Genomic DNA, 24,936 nt, shown 5'->3' on the forward strand with positions numbered 1-24,936 from the left:
GATACTCTCATACACTCACTGTTGTGATTGAAAAGAGAGAAAAGAAAAATGTTTCACAGAGAGAGAGATCTTTTTGAAAAATCCTGTCACTACTGTTAGCTTTGTCTCTAAAAACATATCACTTTTATAGAGAATTTCATATATAGAACAGAATATGTTGAAAGATCTGTAAGTCACTTATTAATTACATTTTTCATCTTTCAAATCAATATATAAGGAACTCACTTATAATGTGTTTGATTTGAATGAAGATGAGAAAAGAAAGACCTACACAGTTAGCAGAAAAACTCATCTATTTCTTTATATCACACACAGTATATATGCTGTTAATTGATTGACAATCATTGCTATACAACAAAGATAATTCCTAATCTGATAATCTTGAGAATATAGAGACTATGCTCTTAAAGAGGAGGGTATTGTCACACTCTCAGCCGCATCAAGGCCCTGCTGTGGTTTCACACAGCCCATCACTTTCATGCAGATGATTTCATCCATCCTGCAGGCCATCTGAACTGGTTTCCAACCACCCTATGACATCATTCAGATATATCATAGGAAGATCTGATTGATGAATATGAGAACCTCACTTCTATACAAGGTCAGCAGATTACTCTTCCTTGACAATGAGGCGCCGCTGAGGTATCACTCCAGCTATCCTCACCTGTGGAATGAGAGGAGAGTATCCGCTCATTGTCTATATAGAATAGCTAGATGCTGGCTCCTCATCAAAGAAGTCAGTGATTCATTTCTTTTCTCCTACAGGAATAATATACACAAGAGTTACTGCGTGCCTCATACAATCTTCTTAGTATACTAAGTACCATATCTGTGATATCCTCACAATAACCCTGTAGCCTACGAGCTCGCTATTCAAGCAAGATAGTCAAGCCCACTTATACAGCTTCCCAAACAACTACTTCTACATGACACCGCCGACTAGCCACCGCTTCGGTTCCGCCATGTTACAGTAATTAATAAGTTCTCTGAAACTTCTTTTATAAAGATTATTTATAATTTAGATAACTACTTCTGAGTGTCTGTAGTAGAGTTCACAGAGATTGAAGTATATAAGTTTCTAGTTCTTTCAGTCATAACAGACAGTTACTGACTGACTGAGCTTGAAATGTAAGAATAAGTGCTTACAGATGATTATTCAAGTGTTTGTAGCTTGACATGATATATACTGTTAACTACTAGAAGTATTCACAGTAGAAAGATAAAATATAGAGATCAAATGTATAATAGCATTCAAGCTGAGTTGTGAATAGTATTCATGAACTCCAGTCTATATAGTTGTGTGTAGCCAAGGGCCGCTAGCCCTATTGGTTACGTGAGAGATAGGAATAGGGGTAAAGGATCCGCGAGGAGCGGGATTTCTTACATTTCTCTTGTTCAGTGAATATACATAGTATCACACACACTCAGTCATACAATAATAAAATAAAACTGTTTTCCATTAGAGTGAAAAAAAGAAAAAAAAAAAAACTATTCAAAGCGGGAGAATCGTACCCTACTTAGGGGGTTCTGACAGGATATCCTGTGAAGACGGGTACCTGCATTTGTACTAAGCTTCTTGTTCCATTCGCTATCAAAAATGAAAAAGCATATCAATCACCCGCGATGTGCACCCCTATTTTCCGCCGTTTCGGAAATCATGCCATCGTCCTCTGTCACTCCACGAGCATACGGAGGGTACTGATGGAGAAATTGTTGCTGTCAGGGAACTCTTCCACACAGGGTTGTCCCCCAGAGCATACCCAGGTCATATAGATCTGTAACTATCTTATCAAGATTTTCAAATGAACTAAGTATAAATTAAGTCAATGAAAACCACAAGGGCATTTTTTACCTAAAACATATGACTATGAAAAGGTTGAACAATAGGATCCCGAGGGCAAATGCCCAACAATCAAACTGGGCCTTGCAGATGAGATGAGCGAGATATGTGCCTGGGTATATTATCACTATTCTATTTCGATGCAAGCAAAAGTATTGAAATAATAATACGTGTGGAATCCTATTTTCACTCCCTATGGTATGTACAGTATATTGTAAAGCGGATCAACGTGTTAAATCCTACAAATATAAAAAGCCTCAGATGAGTGAATCCACCTCAAGAATTACTCCTTTTTAATGTAGTGGTTAAACCTCCATGTTATTTGATCCATAGCCAGGCACCGCAATAGTAACAAATAGTAACATGCAGAACCGTACTCGTCACTCGCTAAGCATAAGTGTCCGATTTTGTGTTCGACCATACTTCAGGCGTGGGTCGCAGTAGACGATCGAACCCCATCCATGGGGCGTTGATGGGACTAGGCCCTGTATACAGCAGGACGTCATATAGGAATCCTCCCAGCGTACATCCAATGAATGGTGCAACCATTGGGACCTGGAAATATATAGTTAGCTCTGGTAGAGCATATGGAGGAAGATAGAAATATGAAAGAGGGCTTGATAATGATTGAAACGACCGCTCGTAAGCGCATGAAAGGATTGCATACCCAAAAGTAATAATTCCCAGCAGACCATACTTCATGGCCGTATCCTACAATATAAGACATCAAGCGAGGCCCAAAATCTCGCGCAAGATTGATCGCATATCCTGTTTCCCAACCAAAACATGCGCCAATGCCAAATATCACGAAAAACAATCCCAATGGCGTGAGGTTGCGGGCACCGTTATTATCATTGTCGAGCAAAGCAAAAATGCAGAACATCAGGATCGCGCTGGCGATGACTTCCGAGAAAACCTGGCCTGTTTTGTTCAGGAAGTCGACTGGATATGTACAGAAGATTCCCGCAGTGGATGTTTCGAGGCCCACGGTGCGAATACCAACGCCTCCTTCGAAGACGTCAATGGCGGACATGTAATTCGCATAAACCACCCCAGAGGCAACGAACCCACCCAGGGTCTGGGCGAGCACATAGATGGGGAACTTTCTCCAGGGGAATTTACGAAATATGCAGTTTGCAAGGGTGACGGCCGGGTTTAGATGCGCCCCTGATATACCTGAGCAGTAGACGCCGAGCATCACACCAAGGCTATCAATTATGTCAACTAATGTTTATATTCAATTTATCTCTTATATTTCCCTTTTCTTTCATATTCTCGGTAATTGGAGCGGGATAGAGGAAATGCAAGTATATACTGACCCCCAGCCCCAGCTAATTGACTGATAATCGCCGTTCTTTCTATTACTTAGAATAACCTGGGCCACCGATCCATCTCCAAAAAGAACGATCATAAAGACGCCAACAAACTCAGAAAATGGCTCTCGTAGCTTATATCGAATCCGACACCAGAGAGGTTCTTGAGCCTGCGTTATGGTAACGTGGCTTTCTTCACCCAGAATTAATTTATCCTGGCTATAGGACCCGTTATGGACTTCCCCAGAGTACGCGCCTTTCTCCACCACCTGAGTAGGAGCCGGGGAATGACTTGGAGATACTGATGCCATTGTGATATCCCGCGGAAGGGTTTATTATGGAGTAGCTATGCGGACCCAAAAGTAAAAGAGGGTACCCCGATCGATATTTGTGGAGGTTTCGACTGTCCTTGTGTTTTCCCCACAGGGTGGAGTAGAATACTTATAGAAAACCAAGCGTGCATGGGTTGGCCATGCGGGATATCATTGTTCTCAAAGCTTTCGAATGAACTGAACAGCAAAGACAGCCTAGTCTAGCCAACGTTCAATTAAAGACCCATTCTACCGACCTGCTGTGACACAACTACTTTTCTGACATGGCCACTCTCGAAGCTTTGGGCCGCTATCGTATCACAAAGCCAGCTTCATTCTCGCAATGACCCCGGTCTGACCGGCAATCTGCTGAATCAGGTCGATTTGTTATCTCCCTCTAGAAGCAGACGTAGGATCCAGTGCATGCGGCGGGTTCTACACGGCGAGCTATCGGCCTTGCAAGACAGAACATAGGAAACCACCGGAGGGCCTGTTCGCAAGCTCACTTCAAGTAGCGTGTAACTCCGTGGCCACGGTGGTGTACTTTTAATTTTCATCTCTTGCTTCACGGAGGAACTGGGCAGCCGTTTGGCTAGACTCGGACCATGTCAGCGACATACGCAAGCGCAGAGGGTGTTGTATTGGTGAGCAGTTTTCCCGGATAACAGGGGCTGAGACTACTAGCCGCAGCACGGATCCTCATTCCCCGATGCTACGCTGTACGACACCGAAACAAGAACATGATAGAGGGGACTCTGAGAAATTTCCTGCGTATGAAGTGAAGTCGGCCTGGAGGTGATGTCTTCGCAGGCGTCAACAGGGGAAAGATTTAGCTTCGGGGCTAGTTCGATAGTGGCGGGCAGTTGATTGACATAGTTACATAACTAACTACGCTGTAATTAACTATTTATTTACTACTCCGTACTATGCGTACCGACTCCGAGCTTTTACCCCACGCGTGAACTATGCTTGACAACCTCCGCCAGAAGCCAATTTTAGTGCGTAACTTAGTGAGGGGGAGAACAGCTTAGGTCGGTTTTGCAAGGCCTGGCTGGTATGGATGGGAAAGCATGTCCTCCTGATGTTGCTGCAGGTAGTACAAATAGCAGCCTTCATCAGCCGTCGTATGGAAAGGCCTCGAGAAAGCTTTATCGCAGTTCTCTGGCTTTGCAAAGCTTTCGCAAAGCAAAAATTCCTCATACCTAGATAGCAACCGCCATTACCGGTAATCAAATCAATTTTCTCGCTGGTAATTAGAATGGGTAGTGTTGGGCAAACGTTTGTGGGCTCCATCGACCAAGGGACGACCAGCTCGAGGTTTCTCATTTTTAACCCAGCGGGAGATGTTGTTGTGTCACACCAGCTGGAATTCCGGCAGATATATCCTCAGCCTGGGTCAGTATACATAACCACAAGGGAAAAATGTTTATTTGCTATATTTATTCTCAGTTGAAAGAACAGTGAGACTGATAAACAATTTCACAGCTGGCACGAACACGACCCCTTGGAAATAGTGTCATCCGTTGAGAAATGTATAGACGGGGCTGTGGCTTCATTTGAAAGTCAGGGCCACAGCATCAAGACCATAAAAGCCGTTGGCATTACGAACCAGCGAGAAACAACTGTTGTATGGGACAGAGAAACCGGGGAACCGCTCTACAACGCGATTGTATGGACAGACACTCGCACCCAAGCGCTTGTTCGCAAGCTGAAGAAACGCCTTGAAGCCAATGACCTGCAAGCTCTCTGTGGACTTCCCTTGTCGACCTACCCATCTGTTGGCAAGCTACTCTGGATTATCGAGAATGTACCCAAGGCCAAAGAAGCCTATGAAAAGGGAACGCTTGCCTTTGGAACTGTTGACACATGGCTCGTCTACAAGCTCAACGGCGGAACCGAGAAAAATATCTATGTCACCGATCCTTCAAATGCATCACGAACAATGTTTATGAACATCAAAACACTTCAGTATGATGAACAGCTCATCGAGTTTTTCCGCCTAGATCGCGACAAAGTCCATCTTGCCAAAATAATCCACTCCTCAGACCCAGAGGGATACGGCTCCCTAGCATCCACTGTCCTCAAGGGCTTTCCGATCACAGGCTGCCTAGGCGATCAATCTGCTGCACTTGTTGGACAAAAGGGATTCACTCCTGGCCTCGCGAAAAACACCTATGGCACAGGGTGCTTCCTGTTATACAACATAGGAGAAACCCCTGTCATATCCAAACACGGCCTCCTCACAACCGTCGCCTTTGACTTCAATGGAAAAGTTATGTATGCACTTGAAGGGAGCATTGCTGTTGGCGGGTCCAGTGTTAAATTCTTAGTGAACAACTTTGGCTTCATTGACAATTCTAGTGATATTAGTGCGCTGGCAGAAACCGTGGAGGACAATGGTGGCCTGGTGTTTGTAACAGCCTTTAGTGGATTGTTTGCGCCCTACTGGGTGGATGACGCGCGTGGGACTATGTTTGGAATCACCACATTCACAAATCGTGGGCATGTGGCTCGCGCGACGCTTGAGGCGACCTGTTTCCAGACTAAGGCCATCCTTGATGCCATGGAGAAGGATAGCGGGCAGAAATTGACAGAGCTGGCGGTGGATGGAGGTATGTGTAATAGTGATTTGACAATGCAGGTAAGTAATATAATTCCGTCCCCCCACCCCCACCCCTCCTGGTATTCTGGTTCAATAATATGTCATATATCCATAAAAATAGACACAATCCGATATCATTTCTATTCCGGTGTATCGACCGGCAATGCGCGAAACCACAGCTCTGGGTGCGGCCATTGCAGCAGGATTAGCGGTTGGTGTCTGGGAAGGGCTTGAAGAGCTACGGACCGTAAACACTGATGGCCGGACGGTGTTCACACCTGACATCTCCAAGGAAGAGGCTGCCAGCAAGTTCTCGAGATGGGAGAAGGCTGTGCAGATGTGCAAAGGCTGGGCTAACTGAGACCTGTTAACGTATTCCATGGCGCCTTTGGCAAGGTTTGTGACAGGGGTGATGAGTTTTGCCCACTCTCAGCAAGTTCTGTTTTCTTTTCTCTTTTTCTCACCCCCGAGCCGATACGCAGCTTGAGGTAACTTACCACAATGCCAAGTTTTTTTTTTTTTTTTTTTTCTTTTTCATTTTGTGTAAATTCTCAGGGGCTTGATAATCTACCAGCATCTAGTAGTTGCTTCGTCATACTTCTTTCTAATACTTATCAAAAACAATTGCCAGAATAGCCCCACACGTAAGAAACAGTAAAAAACGTAGGGGCAGCAAAACGTGGGACTCCCCAATGCCTTTGCTTATTGATACCGATGCTCAAGCAGGATCCATCACATGCTTATTGTTATTCGCACTCGATGCGCATTGTCAAGGTACGATCCATGGATATTTGCTGTAAGTTTGCAACTGATGAACCTGGTTAGTTCATGCATAATAGCTGAGGATCATGGTGCCGGGATCCCCTAGTTAATTGTTGGATGAGAACGTCGGGTTGGAGTCCGGAGCTTCGGTCTTGGAAGCAGTCTCGGAACAAGTCGAATTCCGAAAATCATAGGGCTAGCTTCTAAGATTGAGCCAAATGGGATCTTGGAATCTCGTTCTTAAGGTTGCTATGAACCGACCAACATCCGTAATATATAAAAATTGCAGGATATGAATTGTGCGGTACATGGACGTCATCCGTACATGTTTCTTCCCTATTTTATTGAGACCCTCGAATATTCCAGAAATCCTAGTATAGTTAATCGCTGCCGATTGGCTCGCAAAGTTTTGCCTCCGTTCTTGCTTAGCGTCCGCACTTGTTTATGCTGCTACATTTTGTGACAAAGAAACCGAAATGGTTCCGATCAACGCCTGCAACCCCACCCCGGGCATAGTCAATAAGCGCAGAGGAGGTGTGGGGTAAAAGGATCGTCCACAACAAGGGAATCTCCCCCACTCTTCTCAATATCAATGAAGTTTTCGGTAGACTGAATGTCTAAAAGAACCAAATACGAAGACCGAGTGGCTTGCAGTTAATAATGTGAGCTGCGTTTAACTATGATAAGTTTACCTAATACCCCAAGAAACGATGAGTTCCGGGCCCATTACCCCTAATCCTGCGGGGGCTGGAAGGCAAGCCAATCGGGGTCTGAGCGAGAATACACGAAGTTTGTGGATACAAAATGGGTTTTCGGCCGCGACCAGTTTTCGACGGGGTTATTGACCGACTGCTCAGACTCAGCACTAGTGGGGGGAAGTGAATGGGGGTGGTTTGCAACTGCCACGGATGTGCGTGGATAGTTGAAGAAATCGAAGACCTCGTAATATTCGAGCTCGTTTGGTGCGGGAACTTTTACGGATGGTGGTTGGAGAGCTGATGCGGATCTTTGGGAGAGGAGAATGCTGAGGTCGTATGCGTTTCTGTGGAGAAATATTAGCTCTGTTCTAATGTGTATAGCTTGGAGGTTTAGAGAAGAATTGTGAGCTCACCGCCGCATATCTATGAGCGACTTAGGACCCAACAATTGGGGAGAATGTGAGGAAGCAGATGTAGATGGAGTCATTGCCACGGCACGTTTGGCTTCTTGACACTCTCGTAATATGCGCTCTAGAATCTGGGCGTACTTCCGTGCGACACCCCAAAACTGTCCCATTTTCTCTAGTGTTGACATGAAAAACCAAATGTTGACATTAATATCGGTATTCGTGACCGAGGCATCAACCAACAACACCCTCGCTGACACCCACAGCGAAAAGGCAAAGTGAGGGCCGAGAAGATCCAGCATCCCCGTATTAACGACATCCTGCACGATCTCCCGCAAACTCTCAACCGCGGCAATACAGCGTTGCATCGCATTAAATGACGGGTAGAAGATATGCGAACGCACTGTTGGGTAGGCAGCGCACGAATGGAGTCGTAAAACGGAAATCACGAAGGCTGCATGGAGCATGATCCAATTAGATATCCTGCTAGTCGGACTTGAATGACAGAGTTGAGAAATCCGACTGTAATCATCTGGTAAATTATAAAGCCACCTGTCAAGCTCGCGGTCAAGTTCACGATATGTAGCTTGCCATCTCTCGACGTCTGCAGGGGAGGCAACATCGATGGGATGGCGCAGGAATTTGTGGATACGGCTTAGAATCCGTAGAACTTCACAATGATAGGAGAAGCTACCCAGATTCTCGGGGTGGTTCACGGTAATCTCCGATCGCTCGGGTCCAATAAACCGCCTGGTTTCAACCGCCTGGTTTTTGGAAAATAAGTCGTACCTGCAAGGTAATGACCGATCTGTTTGCTGTTCATCGAGCGTAAAATCAGATCCCGCATCGACACACGCATATCGATCCAGGATATAAGTCATCCAAAACAGTCGCCTCCGCCCTTCACTTTCAAGCCAGGAGGTTGGTTGAGGCAGGGCGAACTCCTGCAATGTACCGGGCGATTGATAACTAGGGGGACCAAGAGTCACTCCCCGCTCCGTCCCAAGCCCAAGTTGTATGACATTCCTCACTATCATGCTCAACAGAGTCCAGCTCTGTGGGCCGTATGATTTCCCAAGTACGTTCAGAGCCAGAATCATAAGAGCCTGAAGCGCATCAATGCTCGTGTGCTCAAAGGCATAGAGCAAAATTTTCTGTTTCGAGGTGGTATGGTATTGCTCTCGCCACTTAGGGGTTAAACTCTGATCTTTGTAAAACCGTAGTGTTGTCTGCACAATGGCTTGCAGAAGAATACGATCAGCTTCATGACATACGGAAGATCCAAATAATCTATCAAGTGTTGCCTTTCGATCAAGAATCGGACACCAGGGATTGACATGCTTGAAATACAAGTCAACAATCGTGTATAGGGTATCTTGCGGTGGTAAATCTATTTCTGTAGGAGCTTCATGCATTCCTCCTGCAGTTAGGCCAATAGTACTAGAAGACCTAGGAGTGTTCGTGCTCTCTCGAGCATTCACATTCATCAGAGATTGCACCGAGATCGATCCAGAGGGCCGGGAACACTGCGTTCTCTCGTATCCCGCTCTGTCGATATGCCGATTCTCCATACTCGCCGACGGCTCTTGTGACGAAGTGTCTGTTGGTGCTGAGCGACGAAGCTCAGAATCCGGGGTGAATCCACCCTGATTCGCTGCCAGATGAGATGGGGGAGGGGCTTGTGATTGCTGTTCTGATTCATGCTCAATAATGTGGAGCTCTAGCCGCCGACCCAACAATTGTAACATGGCCTCAAGTCTGTTGATCTTCTGCTCGAGCTCGCGGCCATATCCAGCTCGAAACCCAGGTCGCTGCCTCTCTTTGTAAATGCAAACGCGGCCGTTGCGAGTGCACCAACCGCAGCTGGGCTCTGCGCGGTCGCATTTAACTTTTCGTGTTCGGCAAAGCTCACAGCTCCTGCGCATACAAAGGAGCAAACCCTCACGGGATCAGTTCTAATAAGTTCTGGGAGAGAGAGAGAGTATTCAAGACTAACGTATCTTAAATGAACATACGTACGTTGTTATAGGTAGTCGTTTCCTCTTCCTCGAGTCATCCTCTTGTCCTTCTTGGCTGCTCTCGCCTTGGTAGTCACCAGCACTTCCATCTTCTGATACATAACTCCGGCCCGGCTGTCGTTCACTGTTGTTCTCCATTTTATTTTGGCGCAAGGCTGATGTATTTTCGTATAACTTCTATCCAGCACCAAGACAGCCGTGTGCCACTGACACTGCATAATACTTTCTTCGTCGTGCGGAGCAGCTGTAAAAATTGGAGAAACCCAAAATGAGCAGGACGAAAAAATATTTGAGATCTCATGTAGCCCACCCCAACGTTCTGCACAGATAACTTGTCCACCCGAGCGTGCGGGGGACTCCTTTTCAGAACTTGAGAATTTTCGCGACGCCTAATTGGTCGTGGCAAGTGGGACATGGGGCCGGTCTATTTCTTGAATCTCTGTGGTCGTGCTGGCAGTTGCTTGACTTCAATGAATTTTTATACTTCGGGAAGCGAACATCATTCCTAAATAGTAACAAATACCAAATTAACTCCGCGAGTTTAACCTCTATCAATGTCCAATTTCATACTCCAACAAATTTTTATATCCAGGGCATACAAAAATCCAATTATCCAGATTAACCAACCCCCTCGAATCATCCTAAACTGGCATCCAAAATATAAACAATTTAAAATCAAACACGAGTGTACAAACACATGGGCGCAGGCCAATTAGTTCGAGAGCCGGGGAAAGAAACAAAACGCCAAAGAAGAAGCGAATATCCTTAACATAGCATACGGCAATAAATATAAATATAAAATGCCTGTCAAAAAGTCGCGAATAAGGAAATCTCGGAGGTCGCCTTTGGCTCTTCGCGAATAGCGAATAGGAGATTCACGATTAGCACCCCTAGTCAATAGTCGGAAATTAATAAAACCGTGAAGAATATCGTCGGGGCGATGAGGCGAGGCAGGAAGTCTGCCGAAATTAAATGAAAGGGGTGGAGTTTTCATGTAGCAATTTTGATATAGCCTTATCTATTCTGGTTTCTTCCTTCGTGTTTTCATGTTCAACAGACTTCTTCTCAGCTTCGAGAAGCCGTCTCATGGCGGCTGGAGTCCTACTTGTAGTGCGCGCGGCAGAAATGGAGTTTAACTTTTTGGTAGGTCGGTTGAGCTTCGTGTTGCCTTGCGATTGCGCCTGGGACGGAGTTTGAACTACGTATTTCTGAGTCTTCTGGTTTGCGGTAGCTACTCTCGTTTTTGCGGCGGCCTTTGGCCTTGGTCGAAGTTTTGTTTTCTTAGTTGGAGCTGATTTGGCTTTGGCGGTGGTGGTCGTTTTGGTTTTGGGTTTCGCTTTCGTTTTCGCCTTCTTGGTTGAATTAGTGGCTGAGCGGGCGCCAGCTGCAGCCTTTTTAATGCCCGCCTTGAGTGATTTTGATACTGGCTTGAGAACCTTTCTCCTTTTGTTCAGGCGGGACGTAGAGGATTCGTCTAGGACTTTCTCCTGTTTCCGCTTCTTGCCTGCCACCGTTTTTGAAGCGGACATCTTCTTTGGGTTTTTGGACAGGTTCGAATTTTCCTGTTTCTTAGAATCTTTTGGTTTGGGACCGAGCACGCCACGGCATGTCGGCGCTCCACAACGGCATTCTTGTACGTTCTTTTGAGAATAGGGACTGGCAAAGGAGTATGACAGTCAGTAAAGAATCAAACGTGGGGCAAGGTGAAGGGGGCTATACTCAAAGTTATAATCGTAGGTCAGCTCTTCCCCTGTCATAATCCCATGTTCGCCAGCGAAGAGAGCCATACGCGGCTTTCCGGCAACTGTCCACTTCTCTATCTTACAGTTCGGTTCGCAGGAATGATTAACGAAGCGGGCAATGGAGCCTCGGGTGGCATCGATAATCATATTCCGATCAAAGTACATAAGATAATAGCACTAAATAAACCCAGGAAGTCAGTATCCAGAAAAATATATTCCCCCTTGAGGTAAGCAAGGAGGGGGGGGGGGGGAAACCTCATTATTTTATACACCGTCCTCATCCTCCTCTCACACTCCTCTTGCGTGACAATCTCCCCCGTATACTCCACAATTATCTGGTTAGGCGCAAAAGTCCGATTGCTGCGTACTCCATATCCACGGTCCGCTGTTTTAATCACCTCAACGCCGATGTTATATTTGCCACCCAACTTACTGCGCTGGCGCAGACCTTCGAAATTTCGATTGCCACATAGTTCAGCACCTAGCTTGCAGTTGTTGTCATCACATTCATAAAACATGTACCGATTTTGGCAGTTCTCATCACAGCCTGACTCAGGGGTGCACATGCATGTAGAGCATTCGCCAAGCTTTATTGCTTTCCATATACAAGCTGCATCGCCGACGAATACATCTAGTCGTCCACAATTAGCGACTAGGACACGAAGAAAGAGTGGGGGAGCAACATACTCTTATTAGTCTTCCGCCACTCATCTGGTTTCGGCTGGCCAGGGGGAAGCGGCGAGAATATATCAAAGGGCAATTTGAAATCTCTCCCATCCTCAATCAACCTCTCTCCTGCAAACATGGGCAAGGGGAAGACTTTCTTTCGCTCCTCTGCATTCTTCTTGGCGAATTTAATTCTGTTCTTCTCTTCTGTAAGCCTGGGGTCAAAGTATCGATCCTGCCCCGCATATAGTCCATGTGAAAGCCACTTCTTTCTCTTATATGGGACAGTTTTAGGTTTGGGTGGCTGCGTATCATTATCACCAACAGTAGTACTGTCTGACGACTTCTTCGAAGCTACTGCGTCACCCTCGGAAACCCGTCGCTTTTTCAAAACCGGGCCATCCGCCGTAGATGTAGGTGTAGTTGAAGGAGTAGAGGTCTCACAAACGACATTTCTCGGCCGTAAACTGGCCCGTCTGTTAATGACCTTCAATCTATCTTTACCCTTTAACATAGCCTCCCGTGATCTCTTCCCAAGCACCGTCGAAGCCCTCCCAACCATCTCACTCGTTTTCTCCAACATGACCAAACGCGACGAACGTCTCCGCGCCCTATCCTCACTGCCATCTTTTTTCTTGATTTCCAAGGTATTTTTTCCGAGCTCATCATTGCTCAAGTGCTCCTCCTCCTTCGCGACATTCTCCGCCTGGCCCTCCCTCTCAACTTCCACACCACCCGCAACCTCAGGATGATCCAGCGGATTTGAACGCAACGGATGACGCGTAACTCTTTCATCGTCATCGCTCATGATAAGTCCCCTCTCCTCCCTCACTGCGCCCCCTGCCGCCATCATCAGCGACGAACGCGTGACGCGTCGAGAACGTCGCTCTGTTGCCGGAGTCACCTCCAAGCCAGCTTTCTCCAACTCCAACGCAGCAGCATCATTCATACTAGAAGATTCAGACTGGCTCGTCGCGGGCGTTAGGAGGTGATGTTCAGTGGAAATCGACGTCGTTTTGGAGTCCAGGGCTGAGGAGGGTGTGGAGGAAGGGGATGTACCGGACGACCGCGAGAGACGCGCCATCGTTTGATTTTGGTAAGTGTACTTTCCTCCTGGGGTGGAAACGAAGCGGACGGAACCGCGTGCGAGAGGAAAGGGATTTGTTTTCGATTTGAACGGAGGGGGGAGAAATTGAGGAGGTATACGCGTTTATAGCTGAGGTTGGTGTGTGCGGAACGGGCCGCGGCGCTAAACGCGGAGATAAAACTTAATTACGCGTGGAGATCCAATTGTTGGAACGCGTTTGGGGATTGTTCAAATGAGTAAAATAAAGGGTGAGAGTAGAGCGACCATGAGAACTGGGAAAAAAAGATATTTAGGTGGATTACTGCTTGTTGTAGTGGCGGTGGTTGTGGGCAGCTGAAGAGGGTGTGTTGCTTTGCTTGTTGGTCAGGGCCCATGCATGCAGAGACGAGACGGGGTGGATAAAGGCCGCCATCCTTAAATTACGATACCCTAGGCCATATGTCGTCCTCCCTTTCTTTGTGTAGCTAATACTGTCTTTACGATTTCATGCTCTTTTTACTTTCGTTTTCTTCTACTCAAGACAAAAACAGGAGCATCTAAGAAAACTATGTCGTGTTCAAATATTTGGGGTTAAGTGGTGGGGTATTATGGGTATTCTTGAGACGTAGAAATTCTAAAGGGACAAAATGAATCTATGGATGCAGTGCAGCTAGTACATCTTTCGGTCAGGGGAGAATTTCAGGCGCCGAAAAAAAGTAAACAAATACTCAGAACGAAGTTGGTGAGGAGGGGGAAAATTAACAGCAAACTTCCAACTCCAAATCGACATCCCCGGAGTTAGATCAAAGAGTAACGAACTCACTCGGTGAGGGGCGAATGAATTTGGAAGCAAAAGGACAGACATGCATCAAGCAACAGGGGCATGGAGCCTAATTAATTTGACTCTACAAACGCCATCAAACATCTCGCTCATATCGAACGTTAGGGAAAAACAATTGAAAGAAAATGGGAATAGGTGGGGTCAAATGATTAAGACCAGTTGGTATAAGAAAGGAAAAAGGCCCAGGGAGAGAATAAAAATATAAAGTACAGGGAAGGAGAATCGCAAAAAGTGAATAATAATAATAATAATAATAAGGATGATGAATGATAATACTAATAAAGGGAAGGAAGGGTTGGCTCACGTCAGTGACGTTGCGCACGTATCACGGAATTCTGTGGCACGGCGAATGAAGGTAATGAGTGATATGAGAAAAAAAGGGTGGGTTTTCAATACCAATGAATCAACCATTGGTGAGTTTATTAGAGGCAGGTCCGTTAGAAACTCCCTGTAGTTCCATTTCTTCGCCAGCCTGTGCCTCCAGATCACGTCCTCTGTTCTTGCGCTTCTCTGCCTCAAAGCGCTGGTCCCCTTCCTCGTACCGTTTCTTGAACTGGACATACGTTGGGGGGCGGGGTCGCAAGAGCACGGTGATCCAATTTCTGATAATGTTGCCCTGGGTGAATGGTCTGTGTCGATCCTCCTTGGGGAACTTGTGGGAATTAAGGTATTCCCGGGTCGTTTCGCCCCTACCCATTAAGAAGAAGTGATATGCCCAAAGCGATGCAGGGTAGGGTGCTGCGAGGAGACCATATAAAAACATGGCAAATGGAGTTCGGCATTTGGAAATGGCTTCCCCGAACGAAATTCCCTCCTGGCTACGGTAACCAAGACAATGTCCCAAGCTTGCACCCATTAGGAAGAGAGCCAATACAGTAGCGGAGCTGACGAAGGTGAAGAAATAACGATAATTGCGGCGCCCGACGCAGTTATTAAGCCATACACAGTGGTGATCGAGAGTTTCAACGCAATTGTCACAGACACGGCAGTGGTAACAGCGCGGAGGCCGCCAGATATTACAAGTTTTGCAGTACTTCACTGGCACATCCATGGCTGCTACATCTGATGTTGCGAGCTTTATCATGACCCAATCATTCGAAGGCGGCCCCGGAGTTAATGGGTCCTGGTTTGAATCAGTTGGCGGCATTGAATGCAAATTTCTTGGAATGATCTGAAAAGCACATGTTAGATTGATAAATGAGACACAGCCCACTTAGACGCAGAAATGATGGGAGCTTACTCCTGGATCAACAACAGACGCATGAATAAAGGATGAAAGGCATATATAGAAAAGGTAAGCGAATATAATAGGTATTGCAGGAGAAGCATTGTGCCACAGCCATGAAGCCCTGGATTGACAGTCAGTATACGACTCTTTAAATCTAAATTGCGCGACTTGTACTTACGAATAGGCGAAGAACAATGCAGCGGGCAATACCACCATAATCCCAGTCGCGATATTTACTGGTTTATCACGGGAATTTTGAAACCTGCCTCCACCGCAGAATACCGTGTTTCCCGCAAAATATTCATAATTCTTCCCTAAATTTGGCTTGTCTTCAGACTTGAATCCCTTTTGCAGTACGGAACCGGGGGTAGACGCGGCCGAGGAGAGTCTTTCATGATTCCTCGAGTCACGGCGATCTTGGCCATCACTTTTGCCAGGCATCAGGAAACCAGAACGAAAAGACATGGGTGACTTCTGAGCATTATCCTGAGAGCTGCTGGGCTTATTATAATTCTTCCCCAGGTTGAGGTGTGACGGTGCCGCCTTTTGTGACCTATCATGGAGTAACCTCACACTCTCACCAAGACTTCGTACGGTTGTATTACCTGTAGGGCTTGCATTTGACGTTCCACGATCTGGTATAACAGGGTCCGTGAATTCGGTGCCTCGCGATGGCGGGGGGAGTTCGTTCTCGTGAGAAGAAGGCCCACCGTAGAGTATTGTATGGTTTGATAACAAGCTCCTTCGTTTCTGGCTGCCAACATCGCTCATGCCATCTTCAGTCGAGGTGGGAGCGGCATGATGGTTATTATTGTTCGCTGGTCGTCCACTGCGCTGTGCTTGCAACCTCTGTGAACTCATTGGACGGAAAAACCCGTGTGCAGTCAGCGACGGAATGTGCGTCCTACTCATTCGACTCGAGGAGCTAAGGGGACGACTCGTCGAATGATTAGTGGCAGCCATTGAATTCCTGGCTGGGGGAGGACCACGTCGGGAGGCCGGAGTCTGCGACCACGTTGGCTGGGAGGAAATAGCAGTGGGAGGTCGTGAAGCATCGTCATCTTCTGAGGCTATATCCGTCATGTGGGTGGATATGTAGGAAACAGGTCGGGGTGGATTTGTGGCATTATCAAACGGAGCTCCAGATTGCGGGTTACTGGGATCATCAGAAGCAGAAAAATCTTGTTGACTAGCCATTGTAGCTATTTAGAAGCATTAAAACGGGTGAATTGGAGAATAGGCCGTCGACATAGTGCTAGAATAATAGGGCGTACGGAGGGGGTGGTCGATTCAAGCCTGCGACTGATATTTAGTCAGGGGCTTGAGCCTGGCTCGACTCTCGAGGGTTTGGAACAAAGGAATGGCGGGCGGCTCGAGCACGATAATCGAATTACACGGGTGGAAGTTCACCATGGGAGGGAAAAGAGAGCGTCGGGTTTATCAATAGCAACAGTGACATGCCATGAGGAAGCAGAAAGATTGTAATTTTCCAGCCAAGTAACGTCGTTATGCCATCGCTGTTCTCTTCCAAAGCGGAAAAAGTAAAGGTTGCACGTGATTACCGCGCCACTTTGGCAGCCACGACATCATGTGACTGCTGGCATTATCTAAGCCGAGCAAACCGACCTCGTCCGATGTTCCAAAACAGGAAGAATATTTGACTGTCCACACTTCTGCCCTCGTCCATTGCTCTATAACCACCTTTCTGCTGATCCAATTAGCCTGCTAGTCGGGTGTATACTACACACAACATGTCGTCAATCGCTGCAACTTTCGCTCGCCGCGCTGCTCTGAGACAGCCTTTCAGAGCACCCACCACCATCAGACCTGCCCGCCGCATCTCCTCCAAGATCGAGGAAGCCGGTCTCAACACCGGCTCAAAGAGAGACCCTGAGCTCTACGTATGTTGCTGCCACCTAACCATATATAAGCCCTTCCGACTGACTATTTCCCGTTTGCCGTTGGTGATCTAGATCCTCCTGGGTGTCATGGCTGGCGCTTTTGGTATCGCCGGCTGGTACCTTGGCAGTTCTCCCACAAGCACCACCTCGGAGAGCAACATTCGCATTGGCGAAGCCTCTATGCCGTGGGAGCAAGATGACGAGTCCAAAGCCTACAAATACCAATACCACCCCCATGGCGACACATCGAAGCCTCTCAAGAAAGCCCCCAGCGCTCTGAATGAGGTTATCATCCCCAACGTTACTTTGCCTAAGGTACGATCTCTTGCCTTGTGTCTCCATCTTTCCCAATTGTTGTATAGGAATTGGGTCGACGTTGTCGGAATTCTTGCTAACTGTTAACTACCTATTGCAGGATCTACACGACCGGTTCAACAAGTACGGCAAGGACGACTATTGAGATTATACAAAAACAGAAGTACCACACCGAACTAGCGACTTGCTGCAAAGCAAGAGAATTTGTATTTCATAGTTGAGAAAGAGAAGCAGCTGTGGGCATTTTTGATCATAAGTTTCTTTATAACAAAAGAATTCGAGAAAAGAGTGGCCCTTGTAAATAATTATTCTGACATTTTCCGGACATAACTCCAAATCTCCCCGAGGTTTGCTTTCTTGTATATTTCTCACTCCACATTATCCTGTATTCTACGTCATAGGTGTCGTGGCTCACATTTTTAAACTCAAATATTGCGAAAGGTCAATCCTCAAATTCGAATTAAAAAACAAAAAAGCGAAAAAACAAGGAAATGAAAAGAGACAATTAAGAGAAAAGTATTTGAAACATTTATTCCTCTGAATATCCTCAAACAAAAGAACCTGCTACACGTATTTAAAATGACACATGATATAATATTCCCATTTAGCCGACAGAAATTATGACAAAAGGACAACGAAAAGAAAACGGGGAAAAGAAGAAAGGGGGGGTGGGTGGCGCAGGATAGGGAGTGGGATGAGAAATGGAAAGTAACAACAAAAATTATACTCGTCAATTTTCTTCATTCTTCCTCGTGGCCTCATTGCCTTCACTCGCTGGCTTCGGTTTACTTTCGTCCCGTTCTACGGATTTCTCATCACCAAGGACGGATGCAGGTTTGTCAACTGGCGCATCACCGGCGCCGCCGCCTTTGCCAGCTGTTTCGGGATTCTGTCCCTCTGCATCGGGATGGTGAGGGGCTGGTTGTTCGCCACCAACCTCGCGACCATGACCATCGATTATTCGAGTCTTGGTTTCATATCTAGTTTCAAATGAAACGTTACCATCTCTCCCCAACGCTGCTACTTCCTCATCATTCAAGATATTCCCATCCTGGTCACGATAGACCACGGACTCCAGTTGGGTAGACACCAGCTTTTGTCCGGGGGTTACCACAGCAGCCTTACCTCCTTCTTCCGCTAGTTTAGCTACCTTTTGTTGTTGTTCCTGCTGCTGTTGCTGTGGCTGTTGCGGCACCGGAGTTGGAGTTGCGTGTAGGAGCTGTGCAGTCCCATTGACAAACTTCATCGGTGTTTCGTATTGAGCCAACTAAAATTCAGACCCAGTTAACAGCCATCAATGAAAATGATGAAAACCATGTCGCCCAATTTCCATTTTTCTTTGAGAAACTTACATCATTATGGAAGAGGTTGCAATCAAAGTCCCACGACTTGAGGAGCTTGACTTTTTGGCAGGCAGCTTTAGTCCAGGGGTTGCCGTAGGCTAATGGCGAGATCATAGTGAAAGTCACAATCGACAGAACAACGAAGGCCACCATGAATATCTTGCCAAATACACGTTTGCTTTTCACCGCTCCAGAAAGACTGACTCTATTGACACCATAGTCCACGACCTGACAGAATGCAAGGATGGCGAAGTAGAGAGATGGGAAGTAGTGATGGAGGAAGAGCTGGCGGGCCATAAGATAGAAAGGGAAGTAGTGGAAGGCCCACCCTAGAACAGTCTGGCCAATCTCATAATCGAATCGCTTGAAGACGATGCTTTTGTAGTCTTGGTAGCTGCGTTGCCAGCGCAGTGTGGCAATCGCCTTGAAAATGACGTAGGTAATGATAGCAGCAGTTGAGGACCACCAAACAAGGGGATTTCCCAATAGGTAAATCTGGCGGTGGTCTCTACTCCAGAAATTAATACCGCGCAAAAGGGTTGGCCACGAAGGAGGTCTGGAATCCCAAGCATGTGATTCGACTAGGCCAGCGTTCGTTCTCCACATAACTTTATGAAGTTCCCAGAACTTGCCCAGGAACCCAGGATTCCTGTAATTGACCTTCTCGGCATCCGGTCCGAGCATTGGATGGTCATTTTGTTCGACATACCAGATGCTATTGGGTAGGGTGCCACCTTTGGCGCATGTAACTTCCTGCTGCTCGAATCCCCACTCTGGAAGTTTCACCTTGTGTGAAAATAGAGCGCACCCGGTCATCAAGTGGATGAGTTTGAATTTGGTCTGGATTGTGCGGATCCGCTTCTTCGCTTCCGGGCCATCGGACATCGATTTGACAATTTCAACACGGAAAAGGTCGTTTGCATCACCGGGGAACCCCTCATAGCCATAAGCAGATACCTCATTTTGCCAGTCCGCTTCTGTTACGGGTGGGCGTATATCATGAGAGTGAAGTCTTCGATGGGTGCTGGTGTGATAGAGCTTGATAACCGACCCATCTATAACGTGACCGGCAGTCAAGTTATCCCATGCGCTTGGTCCCTCGACTTCTCCGTATTCACCCAACGGCTGAGTCTGGTTCTCCACAACCCAGATGTTGTTTTCGTCCTTGTGAGGATACAGGGTGATTTGTTGCTGCTTGCTACCTCCAGGGTACATAGAACTGTGCGAATGCAAGTACCCTCCCTGAGTATTGTAGTGGCGGATAGAGACCCTTGAACCAAACGCTACATCGGCTGGTACATCCTGCATTGCTTTAGAGTTGAGGGTCGCTTGGAATTCAGACGACATAAAGCCATCTCCATCGCCTGGGTTGGCCAAACACAAAAAGTGAATCGCAAACATGGACATGTAGAACCCGACGGGAATGACAATGAGGCAAAATGCCCGAGCAAAAAAGTGCTTAAACCATACGCGCTAGTATGCAGAAACGGTCAGTAACAAAAATCAGGCTTGGACTTCTCAATAGAGTTTGTAGCTCACAATCGTCACTGTTCTAGTGTCGCCAAGGAGAACCCAGAGCTGAACGATGGTCAAACTTCCAACCCACGCGATAGTAAAAAGCCCCACCCACTTCACACTGACAGTAGCGCCCAAAAAGATGCCTGTAAGTGTAAGCCAAAACCACCACGAGGCTCCAAATGCTCTTGAAGGCCCTTGTTCATGTTGATTGGTAAAGTTTGTAAAGGCTAGGACGGTCAGAGCGGTAAATATGACTAAAGGTGAGTCGAGGAGGATAAACCGTGACTGGGTGACTAGGCCGTTTTCTTCATGAAGAACGCAATTGTCAGTATGGTGTATTTCACGCTGTCATGGACGAGTGCTGGGGGCCTTACCAAACGTAACAAGGAGAGCACCCATTGAAGCTGTAGATGTTCGGCACCCATATGCCTTTAACGTAAGAAACATAGTTGGGATAGACATAATACCCAGTATTGCTGGCAGCATGCGCATAGCTACATAGGGAACGCGTGGCTCCAAGTAGTCTTTTCCAATCTCCTTGAAGTCGAAGTCTCCGCGAAACCCAGCCAAGTATCCGACAAGAGCAATTAGCATTTTCGCAAGCGGGGGATGTACGTCCATGAAGAACTTCCCCTTGATATATTTGGTTGCAAATCCGCCGAAGCTGAATGAGACATTAAATTAACTTTTAGCATTTGCTTCAATTGATAATCGACGCGGAGGTAGGGGGGAACGAACTGCACTTCATCGAATACCACACTTGTTGGCTGGTAGATCCTGAACAGACGGACTACGACGGCAATAGCCGTTAACATTAACATGATTTTGTAATCCGAAACTGGCAACTGAAGTATATCATAATCGGAAACTCCTTCAGAACTGTAGTCAAGCTTCTTCGATGCCACTGCCTTTTTCCGGTTCTTGGGGCCGGGGGACCGGGATGGGGAGCGGCCATTGCGGGTGTGGGGTTTCACCTCCAGCCCGCCTTTGGCAGACTTGGAGGCCATGTTTCGGAAGGAAAAGAAGAGAAAAGAGATTAATAGCTATATGATGATCGCTTTTCTTTCAGGGAACTTATAGTAAAACAATGAGGGAAAAAAAGGAATGAGTATTAAAACGCGAGGCTGGGATCATGGAGAGGATGAGGATAGAGGAACAGGATGCGCGCGCGAGGAGAGGAGCATTCACCACAGAAATAATTAATTAATTAACGAGAGTATGAAAAAAGGTGGGAGTGTCCTACATCCCATAGAAAGAAAAGTGAAGCAAAACGTCTTGTCCAGGTTGTTGGACAGGATGGGGAAATTCAGGAGTTGCGGCCTTGCCTTGTGCTTGAGAGTTGAGGCCAGGTAGTTTCCCGTTAGCGTTTTGCCGCTAAATAAATAACTTGTTAAGCGCGGAGCTCCGAATTATCAAAAAGTTACAGGACACACGCAGAGCCGTTCAACGGTGCCTATGGTGGCATTGGAAAGAACCCTACAATACATATCTACGCTTCAGAATTCATTTCATTTATACTCTTCCACCCTTCTACCCTTCTATTTGCGTTGTTGACCATAAACACGACTCGGGGCAGATGCCCCGAACTGCCTATTTGAGACTAGATCATTGTCTAAATCACGTGAGTAGAGCCTCCAGGTTGATCTTAAGCTGTAAGTGGGAAAGGTTGATCCTTCTATTATTATGGGAGCAGCTAGCTACGTTATATAACATGAGAGATCACGTGCAGGCGGAGCGATCGCTAGGGCAATGCCATCAAGGCGCTACACCCCCCCTCGCATCGCCGTGCGAGATCTTAACACCACATTATATAGAAAAGCCTGCCATGCAGTCCCTGAGTTCCTTCAAATCATGCTACATACATTAATTTCGGGCATTCTGGCCCTTTCCGCCTGTAAGGCTTAACAAATCAAGGAATCGCTGAAATGCAATAGTGTCTAAAGGTTTGGTCAATCCATCTGCTGCCATTTCCTCAGTTGGGATGTACTCCAAAGATATAACCCCCTCATTCAGCTGTGTACGCGAGAAATGAAATCGTGTATCAATATGCTTGCTGCGCGCGGTCACCGCTGCCACAGTGGCCAGATCAATTGAACCCTTATTATCAGCATAAATCTTGATTGGGTTGTTTGGAATGAATAACAAGTCCATCATTATATTCCGCAACCACGTTGCCTCACGCACTGCCTCACTAAGAGCCACATACTCAGCTTCATTTGAGCTGAGAGACACGCAGGGCTGCTTTGCGGATCGCCATGATATAGGGGCACCCGCAACTTTAAAGATGAACCCGGATGTAGACTTCCGATCGCCATTGAGGGGGCCGGCCCAGTCAGAATCTGTGTATCCAACTGGCGCATATGTCGCATTCAGCAAGCCACTCATGCCATTGTCCGGACCCTTGTAAAATATTCCCAGATCCTTAGTGCTGTGGAGGTAGTGTATGACATGTAGTAGAGCTTTCCATGCTTTCGGCGTGGGAGCTGAGTTCTTCTGTGCTAGAAGGGATGCCGCGCGGGCAATGTCCGGATGTAATTTGACTGCCAAATACTGCAGGCAGCCGACTCCATGTTGATATTGAGTCTTTGTGAATCCGCTTTCCTTCTCTGACACGGGGGAGTCATCTAGGCGTAAGTCTTCATCCATGGGCGAGCGAACAGTAACTGCATCATCAAGGTGAAAATCTTGCACCAAGCATGTGATATATCGTTCAAGTGTCAATTTGACCCCATCCTTCATACGACTGACTTTCATACCCAGATACCTTTTAGGTTCCTTGAGATCTTTAACCTCAAGCTTTTCACCCAGCATGTTCACCAACCAATCAGTGTTCACAGGCTGCTCAGCTATAATATGAAGATCATCGACATAGATTGTCATATATAGATTCTTCCGCGTGTCATGTCGCCAGAGGCCAGGGTCATATGGGCTGGGGGTGAATCCATGTTCCCGCAGCAGGGTTGTGAGGTAATCATACCAGATTTTTGCCGCAGGGTTCAAGCTGTATAGAGATCCCTCAACAGCACACACCATCACGCGTGGAGTGCCCGCTTCGAAACCAGTGGGTTGGTGCATGTAAACTGTCTTCCCTAGCTGTCCGTGTAGGTAGGCAAGTATGATATCAACTTGACACAGAGTCCATCCGCGTTTCGCCGCAATGGCAAACATCATGCGATTCGTTGTGTCCATCACAACAGGGGCATATGTTTCCTCTCTTGGGCTTTTCTTAAGCCAATTGCTGCAGACTACTCATCTGGACTTTCGCAATATGCTGTCTTTATCAGCATTGGGGTCCTCAGAGCAATCCTTCTCTATGAATACCCAGCGGCCGGGAGCCACGGGTTCATCAGCAGGAACATCAGAACGCGGCACAAGTGTCCAGGTCTTTCACCTCTCTAAATCGGTTATTTCGCGTTGCATCGAACGCCTTCACCATTCTCCTATACCCCCTGGTCAGCCTACCGCATCCTTAAAGCTCTTTGGCAAGTCATCAGTAATCAGTGAAGGGGTGTAAGCCATAAAGGCCTTTGCAGGTCGCATCCATGGAACATGTGGTTCTGAAAAATCAGGAGTGTCGAAATCCTCCACCATATAGGTGGCAGTGGTTGGGTCAGTGCTAGCTTCCGCAGTCATAGTGGTGGTCACATCCTTTGGCATTTCTTGTGCTTTTGCAGGGAAAACCACATCACTCGTATCAATGAGCTTATCTGACATAGGACTCCACACGCGGTAGATCGCGCGTCCGCGGAATCCAATAAGTTTATATAGATCGGCCTGAGCAGACAGTTTGTCCGCTGGCTTCTGCGATCCATGAAGGTGAGCGTAGACATCCGACTCAAGCTCGCGGAAATGTGAGATCTGCGGTGGGGCATTCATCAGGGCCGAAAAAGGAATTGTATGAGGGCTGCGGGCGGGTTCCTTGTCTTCCGCAACTGTAGGCCAATACTTCTCATTGTATAGTATAGTAGATGTAGGCGTGTTGTTAGTTATTGCAATGACAGTGTCCAATACATCCGCTCAAAATTTCTTAGAGATGTCCTTGCCAATGATGACCGCCCTCGTACGCGCCATGATCGTGCGGATCCCGCATTCAGAGACGCCATCTTGGTGTGGAGAATGGGGAGTCGTCAGCTCTCAAATTGTACCGTGGTTACTGAACAACGCGGCGATCTTTGCAGACCTGAACACCCCATCAATGTCAGTCCTAACATACGCAGGCGCTGTAAACCCCAAATTCTTTGTAAATTGAGCCCAATGAGCATAATAGTCATAAGCTTGATCTTTGCTTTGCATGAAATAGACCCATCTATACCTCATCGCGTCGTCTGTAATCAACATGTAGTATTTAGTTCCCTGGCGCGACTT

At 46.9% G+C, this 24,936-nt stretch overlaps 7 protein-coding genes across 9 annotated transcripts; 2 read left to right on the top strand and 5 right to left on the bottom strand.

Annotated features, from left to right (window-relative positions):
• Positions 1-2,227: 2,227 nt before the first annotated feature.
• On the bottom strand, positions 2,228-3,464 carry BDCG_05929 (aquaglyceroporin like protein, other eukaryote; the record flags this gene model as incomplete). The annotated part of the gene is made up of 3 exons (XM_045421641.1): positions 2,228-2,395; positions 2,508-3,048; positions 3,160-3,464. The coding sequence occupies 3 exons, from the start codon at positions 3,462-3,464 to the stop codon at positions 2,228-2,230; spliced, it is 1,014 nt and encodes a 337-aa protein (XP_045277473.1).
• Positions 3,465-4,377: 913 nt separating this feature from the next.
• BDCG_05930 lies at positions 4,378-8,960 on the top strand. 2 transcript variants are annotated; one of them, XM_045421642.1, is made up of 4 exons: positions 4,378-4,859; positions 4,950-6,105; positions 6,188-6,840; positions 6,892-8,960. In XM_045421642.1, the coding sequence occupies exons 1-3, from the start codon at positions 4,723-4,725 to the stop codon at positions 6,425-6,427; spliced, it is 1,533 nt and encodes a 510-aa protein (XP_045277474.1). In that variant the 5' UTR covers positions 4,378-4,722; the 3' UTR covers positions 6,428-6,840; positions 6,892-8,960. The 2 variants fall into 2 exon arrangements, with proteins under 2 accessions (XP_045277474.1, XP_045281467.1); XM_045421643.1 differs by having other exon boundaries at positions 6,188-8,499.
• BDCG_05931 (C6 transcription factor) lies at positions 7,561-10,089 on the bottom strand (the record flags this gene model as incomplete). Its single annotated transcript, XM_045421644.1, has 3 exons — positions 7,561-7,870; positions 7,940-9,850; positions 9,953-10,089. The coding sequence occupies 3 exons, from the start codon at positions 10,087-10,089 to the stop codon at positions 7,561-7,563; spliced, it is 2,358 nt and encodes a 785-aa protein (XP_045277475.1).
• Positions 10,090-10,919: 830 nt separating this feature from the next.
• BDCG_05932 (histone-lysine N-methyltransferase ASH1L) lies at positions 10,920-13,443 on the bottom strand (the record flags this gene model as incomplete). The annotated part of the gene is made up of 4 exons (XM_045421645.1): positions 10,920-11,607; positions 11,671-11,870; positions 11,966-12,345; positions 12,381-13,443. 4 exons carry the CDS (start codon positions 13,441-13,443, stop codon positions 10,920-10,922), a joined length of 2,331 nt encoding a protein of 776 aa, XP_045277476.1.
• Positions 13,444-13,842: 399 nt separating this feature from the next.
• Positions 13,843-17,566, bottom strand: BDCG_05933 (palmitoyltransferase erf2). Its single transcript, XM_045421646.1, has 3 exons — positions 15,673-17,566; positions 15,507-15,615; positions 13,843-15,437 (listed from the first exon to the last, which is right to left on the bottom strand). The coding sequence occupies exons 1-3, from the start codon at positions 16,689-16,691 to the stop codon at positions 14,670-14,672; spliced, it is 1,896 nt and encodes a 631-aa protein (XP_045277477.1). The 5' UTR covers positions 16,692-17,566; the 3' UTR covers positions 13,843-14,669.
• Positions 17,127-19,397, top strand: BDCG_05934 (uncharacterized protein). Its single transcript, XM_045421647.1, has 3 exons — positions 17,127-17,395; positions 17,468-17,710; positions 17,811-19,397. Exons 1-3 carry the CDS (start codon positions 17,246-17,248, stop codon positions 17,853-17,855), a joined length of 438 nt encoding a protein of 145 aa, XP_045277478.1. The 5' UTR covers positions 17,127-17,245; the 3' UTR covers positions 17,856-19,397.
• On the bottom strand, positions 17,636-22,079 carry BDCG_05935. 2 transcript variants are annotated; one of them, XM_045421649.1, is made up of 6 exons: positions 21,310-22,063; positions 20,946-21,235; positions 20,593-20,876; positions 19,063-20,526; positions 18,836-18,977; positions 17,636-18,690 (listed from the first exon to the last, which is right to left on the bottom strand). In XM_045421649.1, exons 1-6 carry the CDS (start codon positions 21,576-21,578, stop codon positions 18,668-18,670), a joined length of 2,472 nt encoding a protein of 823 aa, XP_045281468.1. In that variant the 5' UTR covers positions 21,579-22,063; the 3' UTR covers positions 17,636-18,667. The 2 variants fall into 2 exon arrangements, with proteins under 2 accessions (XP_045281468.1, XP_045277479.1); XM_045421648.1 differs by having other exon boundaries at positions 17,636-18,977; positions 21,310-22,079.
• Between the last annotated feature and the right edge of the window lie 2,857 nt (positions 22,080-24,936).

Source organism: Blastomyces dermatitidis, assembly GCF_000003525.1.
Source record: "Blastomyces dermatitidis ER-3 genomic scaffold supercont1.6, whole genome shotgun sequence".
NCBI lineage: Eukaryota > Fungi > Ascomycota > Eurotiomycetes > Onygenales > Ajellomycetaceae > Blastomyces > Blastomyces dermatitidis.